This window comes from Haliotis cracherodii, unplaced genomic scaffold (assembly GCF_022045235.1).
Source record: "Haliotis cracherodii isolate W230 unplaced genomic scaffold, xgHalCrac1.p SCAF_24, whole genome shotgun sequence".
NCBI lineage: Eukaryota > Metazoa > Mollusca > Gastropoda > Lepetellida > Haliotidae > Haliotis > Haliotis cracherodii.
In genome coordinates, this window is record NW_027266280.1 from 8,427 (window position 1) to 20,826 (window position 12,400).

General features: G+C 38.8%; 1 protein-coding gene across 1 annotated transcript; it reads right to left on the reverse strand.

The window, feature by feature from the left end:
• Positions 1-4,317: 4,317 nt before the first annotated feature.
• LOC139472535 (uncharacterized) lies at positions 4,318-12,156 on the reverse strand. Its single transcript, XM_071255008.1, has 9 exons — positions 11,988-12,156; positions 8,483-8,632; positions 7,996-8,223; positions 7,426-7,582; positions 6,938-7,053; positions 5,372-5,525; positions 4,876-4,980; positions 4,513-4,531; positions 4,318-4,332 (listed from the first exon to the last, which is right to left on the reverse strand). The coding sequence occupies exons 1-9, from the start codon at positions 12,154-12,156 to the stop codon at positions 4,318-4,320; spliced, it is 1,113 nt and encodes a 370-aa protein (XP_071111109.1).
• Positions 12,157-12,400: the final 244 nt, after the last annotated feature.

Sequence of the window (12,400 nt, forward strand, 5' to 3'; positions counted from 1 at the left end):
CTAACCCTAACCCTAACCCTAACCCTAACCCTAACCCTAACCCTAACCCTAACCCTAACCCTAACCCTAACCCTAACCCTAACCCTAACCCTAACCCTAACCCTAACCCTAACCCTAACCCTAACCCTAACCCTAACCCTAACCCTAACCCTAACCCTAACCCTAACCCTAACCCTAACCCTAACCCTAACCCTAACCCTAACCCTAACCCTAACCCTAACCCTAACCCTAACCCTAACCCTAACCCTAACCCTAACCCTAACCCTAACCCTAACCCTAACCCTAACCCTAACCCTAACCCTAACCCTAACCCTAACCCTAACCCTAACCCTAACCCTAACCCTAACCCTAACCCTAACCCTAACCCTAACCCTAACCCTAACCCTAACCCTAACCCTAACCCTAACCCTAACCCTAACCCTAACCCTAACCCTAACCCTAACCCTAACCCTAACCCTAACCCTAACCCTAACCCTAACCCTAACCCTAACCTAACCCTAACCTAACCTAACCCTAACCTAACCCTAACCTAACCCTAACCCTAACCCTAACCCTAACCCTAACCTAACCTAACCCTAACCTAACCCTAACCTAACCTAACCCTAACCTAACCCTAACCCTAACCCTAACCTAACCCTAACCCTAACCCTAACCTAACCCTAACCCTAACCCTAACCTAACCCTAACCCTAACCCTAACCCTAACCCTAACCCTAACCCTAACCCTAACCCTAACCCTAACCCTAACCCTAACCCTAACCCTAACCCTAACCCTAACCCTAACCCTAACCCTAACCCTAACCCTAACCCTAACCCTAACCCTAACCCTAACCCTAACCCTAACCCTAACCCTAACCCTAACCCTAACCCTAACCCTAACCCTAACCCTAACCCTAACCCTAACCCTAACCCTAACCCTAACCCTAACCCTAACCCTAACCCTAACCCTAACCCTAACCCTAACCCTAACCCTAACCCTAACCCTAACCCTAACCCTAACCCTAACCCTAACCCTAACCCTAACCCTAACCCTAACCCTAACCCTAACCCTAACCCTAACCCTAACCCTAACCCTAACCCTAACCCTAACCCTAACCCTAACCCTAACCCTAACCCTAACCCTAACCCTAACCCTAACCCTAACCCTAACCCTAACCCTAACCCTAACCCTAACCCTAACCCTAACCCTAACCCTAACCCTAACCCTAACCCTAACCCTAACCCTAACCTAACCTAACCCTAACCTAACCCTAACCCTAACCCTAACCCTAACCCTAACCCTAACCCTAACCCTAACCCTAACCCTAACCCTAACCCTAACCCTAACCCTAACCCTAACCCTAACCCTAACCCTAACTAACCCTAACCCTAACCTAACCCTAACTTGATCAATCTATTTTTGATTTACCGGATGTTTCATATGTCGATTGACCTGATGCCTTACATGTCGATGTATCTGATGTATGGTATGTTGACTGGATTGATGTATCAAAGGCCAATTTACCTGATATATCCAAGGGCGATTGGCCTAATGTATCATATTTCGATTGACCTGTTGTATCACATGTTGACTGAACTGATGTATTAAAGTTTGATTCAACTGATGTATCAGGTATCGATTGGGCTCATCTATAATCTGTAGATTTACCTGATGCATCACATGTAGATTTATGTTGTGTATCACATATCGATTGAACTGATAAATCATATGTCGATTAACCTGATGTATCACATGTCCATTGCCCTGATGCATCAAATGTCGATTGACCAGACGCATTACACGTCGATTGACCCGATGCATCACATGTCGATTGACCTGATGTATCACATGTCGATTGACCTGATGCATCACATGTCGATTGACCTGATGTATCACAATGCAATTTACCTGATGTATCACATGTCGATTGACCTGATGTATCACAATGCAATTTACCTGATGTATCACATGTCGATTGACCTGATGTATCACAATGCAATTTACCTGATGTATCACATGTCGATTGCCCTGATGTATCATATGTCGATTGACCAGACGCATTATATGTCGATTGACCGGATGCATGAAATGTAGAATAATTTGATGTATCTGATGTACCTGATGTATTATATATCGATTGACTTGATGCATCAAATGTCGATTGACTTGATAAATCACATGTTGATTTACCTGATATATCACATGTCCATTGACCTGACGCATCACCTGTCGACTGACTTGATGCATAAAAAGGTCGTTTTACCTGTTGAATCACATGTTGGATGACCTGATAAATGGATTTACCTAATGCATCACATGTCGATAGACCTGATGTATGAAAGGTCGATTGAGATGATGCATCACACTTTGATTTACCTGATGTATCACATGTCGAATGACCTGATGCATCACATGTCGAATGATCTGATGCATGACATGTCGATTGACCTGATGCATAACATGTCGATGTATCTGATGTATGGTATGTCGACTGGATTGATGTATCAAAGGTCGATAGACCTGATGTATCAAAGGTGGATTGAGATGATGCATCACACTTTGTTTACCTGATATATCACATGTAGAATGACTTGATGTATCACATGTCGATTGACCTGATGCATCACATGTCGATGTATCTGATGTATGGTATGTTGACTGGATTGATGTATCAAAGGCCAATTTACCTGATATATCCAAGGGCGATTGGCCTAATGTATCATATTTCGATTGACCTGTTGTATCACATGTTGACTGAACTGATGTATGAAAGTTTGATTCAACTGATGTATCAGGTATCGATTGGCCTGATCTATAATCTGTAGATTTACCTGATGCATCACATGTAGATTTATGTTGTGTATCACATATCGATTGAACTGATAAATTATATGTCGATTAACCTGATGTATCACATGTCGATTTATCTGATGCATCAAATGTGGATTGACCTGACGCATTACACGTCGATTGACCCGATGCATCACATGTCGATTTACCTGATGTATCACATGTCAATTTACCTGATGTACCACATGTGCATTGCCCCGATCCATAAAATGTCGATTGACCAGACGCATTACACGTCGATTGACCCGATGCATAACATGTCGATTTACCTGATGCATCACATGTCAATTGACCTGATGTATCACATGTCCATTGGCCTGATAAATCAAATGTCGATTGACCAGACGCATTACACGTCGATTGACCCGATGCATCACATGTCGATTTACCTGATGTATCACATGTCAATTTACCTGATACATAACATGTCGATTGACCTGTTGTATCACAATGCAATTTACCTGATGTATCACATGTCGATTGACCTGATGTATTATATGTCGATTGACCAGACGCATTACATGTCGATTGACTGGATGCATCAAATGTAGAATAATTTGATGTATCTGATGTACCTGATGTATTACATATCGATTGACTTGATGCATCAAATGTCGATTGACTTGATAAATCACATGTCGATTTACCTGATGTATCTTATGTCGATTTATCTGATGTATCAAATTTCGATTGATCTGATGTATCAAAGGCTGATTTGCCTGATACATCACATGTCGATTTACCATATGTATGACATGTCCACTGACCTAATGTATGACATGCCGATTTACTTACTGTATCACATGTTGATTAACCTGATGCATCACATGTCGATGGAACTGATGTATCACATGCCGATTGACCTGAGAATTTACATGTCAATTTGCTTGATGTATCACATATCGATTGATCAGATTAACATGTGATGCATCAAGTCAATTGGCAAGTGATAATCAGATAAATCTACATGTGAAACATCAGTTCAATCGTCATACGAAACATCAGGTTAATCGATTTGTGATAATCAGATATTCAGATGTGATGCATCAAATAAACTTACATTTGATGTAAGTTCAAACGATATGAAATGGGGTTTAACACCGGCACGAACTTATGCCGATTTCCAGGTGCTAGCCCACTGAGATAAATACCGCAGTTTAACAAGAAACAAGAAACGGAGATGTGACTCATCAGGGCATCGTCATGTGACTCATCGGGGCATCGTCATGTGACTCATAAGGGCATCGTCATGTGACTCATCAGGCCATCGTCATGTCACTCATCAGGGCATCGTCATGTGATTTATTAGGGCAATCGATCGACATTTGACGCTTCAGTTTTTAACAAGAAACAAAAATAAACTTTACTTTTAGTATGTCGAAAGACCAAAACACAAACTCGTGCTCAAACGTTTATTTAACTGATACAGATCGGACTCAGTTCATTTGACAAACTTCATCGTTTGTTTATTTTCACATGGAGCTGCTTTTAGGGGAAGGCATTCTGAAAAAAGAGAATCAACTATTTAGATACATTTGCATGTGTTACATAGAAGACAACATTTACTCGTGGAAAGGCTGTCGTCGATGACAAAAGCTAGTAAGAGGTGGTCATTTACTTATTGAGTTATTTAAAACAGCCAGGCAGCTGGCCCAGATTCATATTGCTCATGCTAAAACTTACCCCATCGACAGATCGAGCGCTGTAAAAAAATACAATTCTTTGTAAGATGATGAATAACAATTGTTTGCCCTTTAAATTCTGATTGAAAGTTGAATATTTCCTCATTGCTGGCTTGCAGGCCTGCTCCACAAAGGGACGTAAGTGTCGAAATGAAACTTTAGGAAGTCTACGTTCAAACGAGGTATATAATATGTTAGTGAAGCCAAGAGTGTTTCCTTCTCATAAAGCCGTTGGATCAGCATTTGCATGTTACTACAATCTTTATTGCCTTAAATTAAACCAACTTTAAATGGGTTTCCAATATTGCCAAACTAAGCCTTCATATTGATGATTGAGTATTGTAGCTGTTGTGATTTAACGTACCAGTTTGGTTCAAACGCGAGACTAGGACAGCCTCTGGGTGTGGACTCAGTGTAGGGCAACTTATCGCCCTCCGTATAGGAAGTGGCGTTGTAACGGGACAGATATCTGAAAGAAGAAAACTATTCGTATACATCTATACATCCATCCATCCATCCATCTCAGCTGTTATGTAACTTCCTGTAACTTGTATATTGTAGATAAATAGAAACCCTGTAATATCATATATGCAGTGATGCCAGTGAGTCCCTGAGTCCCACGGAATATTCAACCATGATGCCATTCTAAACTTGAAAAGTTGAACCAATTCGTATTAACTTGTCGACTTACGAAAGGTTTTGTCTGAAGTCATTAGTGTGAGATCGACCAATCACTTCTTAAAAGTGACATTAATATGCGAATAAACTTCGATCTTTACTTACTGAATTACCCCTGCCAAAACAACCTATATTCTGAAGTTATTTCATATGTTTCAAATACTTTCTATTTGTGCACGTACGAGCGGTCAGGGTAGACAACGAAGATGAACTGTGTACAGCGGTTCACTAGGACGTCTGAACTTGCTGTGTCCTCGCAGTTGACCAGCGTGAAACAGTTGGTGGTTTCGTCATAGACCCACAGACCACCAGCAGTATCAGCAAACACTATCTTCCCTAGTGAAGTGAAAATACACAACAATTGTTATACGTAGTAAACTACGGTTATTACCAACCCAAATGGTATTCTAATTTTAGTTCGTTATAACCGTAGTTCGTTAGAAGCATATGTACAGCATATATACAGCAAATGGCCGGGACCAAACAAATAAGTTCGTGACATCCGTGAGTTCGTTATAAGGGTTATAAACGTAGTTTACTTTAGTTACTACCATGGTATATAGAATAACAAGAAAATGTTTAGGCTTTAAAGTTATTAAATTGTATTAAATGTTAATTTTACGCCAACCGGGTCTTTTTCTTGACACTATTTTCTAGGATAATTGCAGGAGCACAGTTCGTCCTCCTTGCTGTAAGACACCAGATCTAGATGTTACAGTGTTAGTGTATAATAGGATTAATAGGATATTGTATATCCATCTGCTTTTGTGAAATTTAATTTTCATTGGGAAGGTCTCTGGATGGGAGTGTTCAAAGTTAATGTATTAAATACTACATTTTGATTGTGTGGGTATAATAGATCTTCGTTCATATCTAGTCTGCGAGATCCAGTATTTAGTCACTAACATTTAGTATTTAATCAGTAAGGTCCAGTAGTTAGTCTGAAACATACAGTATTTAGTATGTAAGATCCAGTATTTAGTCTGAAAGGTCCAGTATATAGTAAGTAAGATCCAGTACTTAGCCAGTATGGTCCATAATTTAGCCATTAAAGTACAGTATTTAGTCATTGTGGTACAGTATGAAGCCAGTATGGTCGAGTATTTAGTCTGTAGGGTCCAGTATATAGTCAGTAAGGTCCAGTATATAGTGAGTAGGATACAGTATTTAGCCAGCATAGTCCAGTATTTAGCCAATATGGTCCAGTATTTAGTCAGTGCGGTCCAGTATATAGTCAGTAAGATACACTATATAGTCAATATGGTCCAGTATATAGTCAGCAGGATACAGTATATAGTCAGTAGGATACAGTATTTAGCCAGTATAGTCCAGTATTTAGCCAGTATGGTCCAGTATTTAGTCAGTACGGTCCAGTATATAGTCAGTAAGATACACTACATAGTCAATATGGTCCAGTATATAGTCAGTAAGATACAGTACTTAGCCAATATGGTAAACTATTTAGCCATTACAGTCCAGTATTTAGCCAGTATGGTCCACTATTTAGCCATTATAGTCCAGTATTTAGTCATTATGGTAGAGTATTTAGCCAGTATGGTCCAGTATTTAGTCATTAGGGTCCAGTATATAGTCAGAAGGGTCCAGTATATAGTCTGTAGGGTCCAGTATATAGTCAGTAGGGTCCAGTATATAGTGAGTATGGTCCAGTATATAGTCAGTAGGGTCCAGTATATAGTCTGTAGGATCCAGTATTCAGCCAGTATGGTCCAGTAGTGCAGGATACGTACCATCCTCAAGGACATCAAACGAGACAATAGTCATGGAAAACTTCACCTCGTCCTGTTCATCCCCACCCGTCTTGTTGACGCTTCTGATTTCATTGCAATCACTGAAATAAACTCGGCTGAAATGAAAGATGTGAAATATTAAACACAATTACGTCGTTGAAATATCGTCTGGACAAAGAAGAAAAGAAGATTTGTTTTCTTATTTGAAGGATAATTACATATATTTATAAATCAACCTGTGTACTGGTGTTAACTATCAATAACTTGTTATATATTATATCTTGTTGTTCGTATGGGGAGTCGCCAAAAACATACATATCTCTTTAAATATCTATTGATTGAACCTTCTTTTACAACTGTTTCAACAATTGCATGCTTTAAATGTAACAATTTTCTGCGATAGAGCTAAAGCAAGCCGGTAAACAATTCCAGCTGATGTTCTATAATGGGCGCTGTGTTGCAGATAGCCCCAACACTGTGATACCAACCTGTTATATACTCTAACTTTGCCAGGGCTGCAGGTAATATCGGCAATAGTTGATACGGTGTTGGAATTCGCTGTGTCAATTGCCAGAATGGTATCACTTCCGTTTACAAAGGCGACATATACAACACCATTACAATAAGCAATGCCAGTCGCCGACCCTAGATGGTGGGTAATAGAGAGAGAAATTGCAAAATGGAATATCTGTATGTTTAAGCTGAATATCATTTCTTTGAAATAGAAAAGAAAATGCATAATGTAATTGTGTAAGCATAATGGTAACCTTAGTTGATAATCTTGTACTTTTCCATCTTGGGAATAGTTCAATGACAGATTCATACTGTAAGAGCGATCAGGTTGATAATAGTAGAGTTTTCCTTTGATCACAATCTCTCTGCTTCACTTGGCTGTTTCAATTACAATATATTACCAAATACCTTTTTTGGAACATGTATGACATCACAATCAAAGAACTGCAGAAACAGTCACAAATATAACTTGAATACTGAATTCTAACCGAATGCTGCGTGGCCTATGACCATGGTGACGCTAATATACTGAGCCGAGAAAGTACCTGTGTTCATCACTAGATTGGTGTAATCGGATCCATTTTCCAACCTTGTGGTTAGGGTGAAAGGAGCGTTAGTATAGGAGTAGACATTATAACAGCCTGCTGAATCGTCTGTTGTCAATCCGCTGACATTTGTAGCCAGATTCACACTTGGCAGGATCGTGCCAACTGGGTCGACCACAGCAACTTCATCAGTTTCACACCCAGACACAAGTGCAGCACAACCTACGACTGTAAAAATAAACATACAGGTAAATTTACAATTTAAACCCAACAAATGCATACTTTGTTCTTAGTTCTGTTTTCCATGTGTGATTATGAAGAAGACATTTGTATTATTTCTAGTTTAACTATTCGCTGGCTAACATGCAAATAGCAAATTATTTAATGGAATATAATAGAGTTTTGGGTACAGCACATACAAGAATACAATAACAATATTAATCATTCTTATAAACTAACAATATTGATGCTTGGTTTGGATACCTACGGTTTGGGCAATCATCAGGCCGGGATATCGTTATATTGTCGAGGTCATCAAGAAGGCTCAACAAGATATTCCTGAGAACTTCCAGCTTAGTTGCAAAGCATTCAACATCATCTATCGTTTCATTTCCGATCAAACATATGCCATCCTGAGCTAGAAAAACAGAATTGTTACTTTGAAAATAATGAACGTACTAAAAAGAAATGTATTGTTTGGTTTAACATTTATATCCCAAGCGGTCATTGACCTCACTGACAAATAGTGACGATAACCGGTGATAAAATGTGTTCGTATCCTGCCCAAAATGATGGCAAACGTCACAAACACAAGAAAAGGCAAGTCATATATTCACCTGAAAAAAACTCGTGAACACATGGTACAAGTGAAAATAGTGAATTGCATCGGACATCATTTTTCTCACTAATACTTCATTTTTAGAAATGTCACGAATGAGGCCTGAACAAAACCTTCATACGTTGATCCCCTGTGGCTGTACGTGGTGCCCATATCTATAGTTACATCAGCCCCTTTAATGTTTAGTGGGATTTTTTTCAAAAATGGAAGCAAATGTCACATGAAGTTTGTGAAGAAGTTTATTCTGAAATGTTGTAGAAATTTGGTTATGAAATTGAGGCAAGATTTAGGCATGCCTATGCGCACCAATTGTCCTGCACTCCTTACTGATATGGGTTTTTTTTCACATGAGTTTCTGCTCAGATTAGATAACCTTCAGGAATATGGATACTATCAGTAAATAATGGTCACATAGCCTACCCTTTCAACCGATTTACCCACCTGAGCAATGCATAGCAGAGACCAGTGAATAGGACCCGCCAACGCCAGCGATAACCAGTCTCGAGCATCACACTGTTTTCACAAATGGAAGGAGTGGTATACTATAAACGCCTTGTTTCATTTGCTTCACGGATTGCTCGGACCAATACACTTGGCAGTAAATTATCCAAGCACTGAAAGCGACTTGTATAGATATGAATATGTAGTAAATTATCCAAGCACTGAAAGCGACTTGTATAGATATGAATATGTAGTAAATTATCCAAGCACTGAAAGCGACTTGTGTAGATATGAATATGTAGTACATTATCCAAGCACTGAAAGCGACTTGTGTAGATATGAATATGTAGTACATTATCCAAGCACTGAAAGCCACTTGTGTAGATATGAATATGTAGTAAATTATCCAAGCACTGAAAGCGACTTGTGTAGATATGAATATGTAGTACATTATCCAAGCACTGAAAGCGACTTGTGTAGATACGAATATGTAGTAAATTATCCAAGCACTGAAAGCGACTTGTGTAGATATGTGTAAAGCAGTTCCGACTCTTCTATTATGCTAAAATGCTGGATGCAAACTTTGATCCCGGACTTGGGGGAATAATACTATTGACAATAATCACAGTAATTCCGTTAAAAGCTGGATAATACTATTGACAATAATCACAGTAATTCCGTTAAAAGCTATCATCTTTCTGTTGGTAATCGAACATCTGCTTATTTGGTCTCTCAAATACAGTAAATGGATATCTGAAGTCAAATCAAGTGGATAATAGCGACCTTACCATTTACATGAATACATAATGTATACAAAGGAACATTGTGCATTAAAACTGCTTCCTGTAGGTACAAACTGATTTGATGTTGAAGAGCTTTATTTAAGTGAACAGGGAGCAAACTTGTTGAGTAGCATTGTACAATACATCCGTGAGACATCACGTTCAATGGCAGTCTCATTATTCAATCATGGATATACACGTCATAAAATTATTAATTGTGCACACGTCATAAAATTATTAATTGTTTACACGTCATAAAATTATAAATTGTGTACACGTCATAAAATTATGAATTGTTTACCAGGTTCCTTTATTATTGTTCAACTTCAACAGTTATTGTTTTCAGATATTTTTCAGGTTCCAACAAGCTTGTATAATTATTCTTTCTACATTGAATATCGAGAACCATTTTCTAACGGAATTCCATTTCTGGTAACAACAGTCTTAACTAACACATATTTAGATACTCATAGAAAACATACTGTATTGCCAAATGTTTTGGATACCAATACAAAGTCATTGTCAATTATCGAAAACATGTCCATATATTTGACAAGAGATTTACTCCTCAGATCGACTGTAAAAGTTCAGGGAATGTGCATGGTGTAAACCTGGTGTGTACGCTGGTCCACGTGGCCCTTATTATTAGTCATGGTGTCTTAGGTATGCCGTATACTATGCCGTATACGGTGTCATGTTAGCTTCGCAGAAAAATATTGGGCTATATTTTTCTGCTAACCTAATATGGCACCGTATGCAGCAACATAAGACACCATAACGAATTTATTATGCTGAAAAGTTTATACTATTTAGTATCTGTGTCGCACATGTCATGTCAAAACTTAAAACTCAAAACTTAACACTTACAACCTAAGACGTTAAGGGTCAAAGGGACTACTCATCGAAACTCAGAGGCCAAACCTTGTTGATAATTTAACTTTATATAATCTTTATTAAAGCCACAAACGTGAACCACATAAACATTAACGTCTTTGCAAAATTAATGATATTAAACCACAAAACAGTGTAGAATAACGAATTTCTGTACCAGAATTTTCATATGAAATATGTGAGGTGGGTGTTGGAAAATACAAAATGGCTGTTACTGACGGTATACAGTCTCATATTAGGTCAGTAAAAACCATGTTGGATTTGTACTGACGGTATACGGGCTTATATGGGGTTAGTAGTTTTGCTCTCTGATTGATATAACTCCCTTTGAGGGATAATAATCAGGGATATACTCCTTGGATATACAATTGGATGAAAGGGGTGTTTGAAAACTATGCTACTATAATGTAAGACAAGGTTCAAATAAAAGGTAATACCGTTATGTGTTTTCAAAACACATCAGATACAAAGGAATACAAGTAATAAGTACATTCAAGGTCTCCAGGAGCAAAATATCTTTGTCTTTCTTCTACGCTGAATTTGGTCACCTATTGCAGCAATTGTGAATTTGTGTTTGTATGTTGGAATTTTACGATTTAGCTACCTTGTCACTTATTGTTTACAGTGGAAGAATAGTTGCAAACTGTCCGTTGGAGTGGAAAGATCCATCCAATCAGCTAATCTCTCTGTTTTGGCTTGTACTATATGTTGTCTTTTGCATTTTGTCAAGTGAACAATGGAATAGTGTTTGTGACGGGTGCTGCCAGAGAGGCAGGATACGCTTACATGATCGCGAACACCTGGTGTCATCACTATTTGACACATGCCCATGATATAGTCGGAATCGCATAATCGACTCTTTTGGAGAAAAAGAATTCTTCTAAATATGGAACGGATTGTGTCAGGTGTTTGACTGGATTAAATTGTATAAACTATTGTGTATCAACCCCACAATATTACTATTTTCACACATACAATCAATAAACCCAAACGAAGTTCAGACAAAATTATATTTTTTAAAACAAAGTTCCTTTACTCACTCATACATGGACATTGTTCGTCCGTGATGTTCGAATAAGACCCGAAGGCTGTTGTGGCTGCGTCCAGTCTGGCAAGGGCACTTGTAAGATTCTGCTCTAAACTGATGGATCCCAGCGATGGCGCAATGACAGCCAGGAGGACGAAGATGAGACTGCTACTGAACATCATGATGTTGATTGCGAATGCCTGATGGCCTCAGTTTGGAACATTTATAGGCAACTGAAGCTGACGTGGACCAGTGGAGTGACGTACATGACCCAGTATATCACCCACGTGGTAGTAGACATCATGCTGGGTGCAGTTCATTTGGAGAAACTGTGTTACAAAACACTGGTCTATCTTGGCCTACTAAATATTACAACAGATGGCGCACACCAAAGGATTTGGTCGATTTGATCGATCCACATAGTGT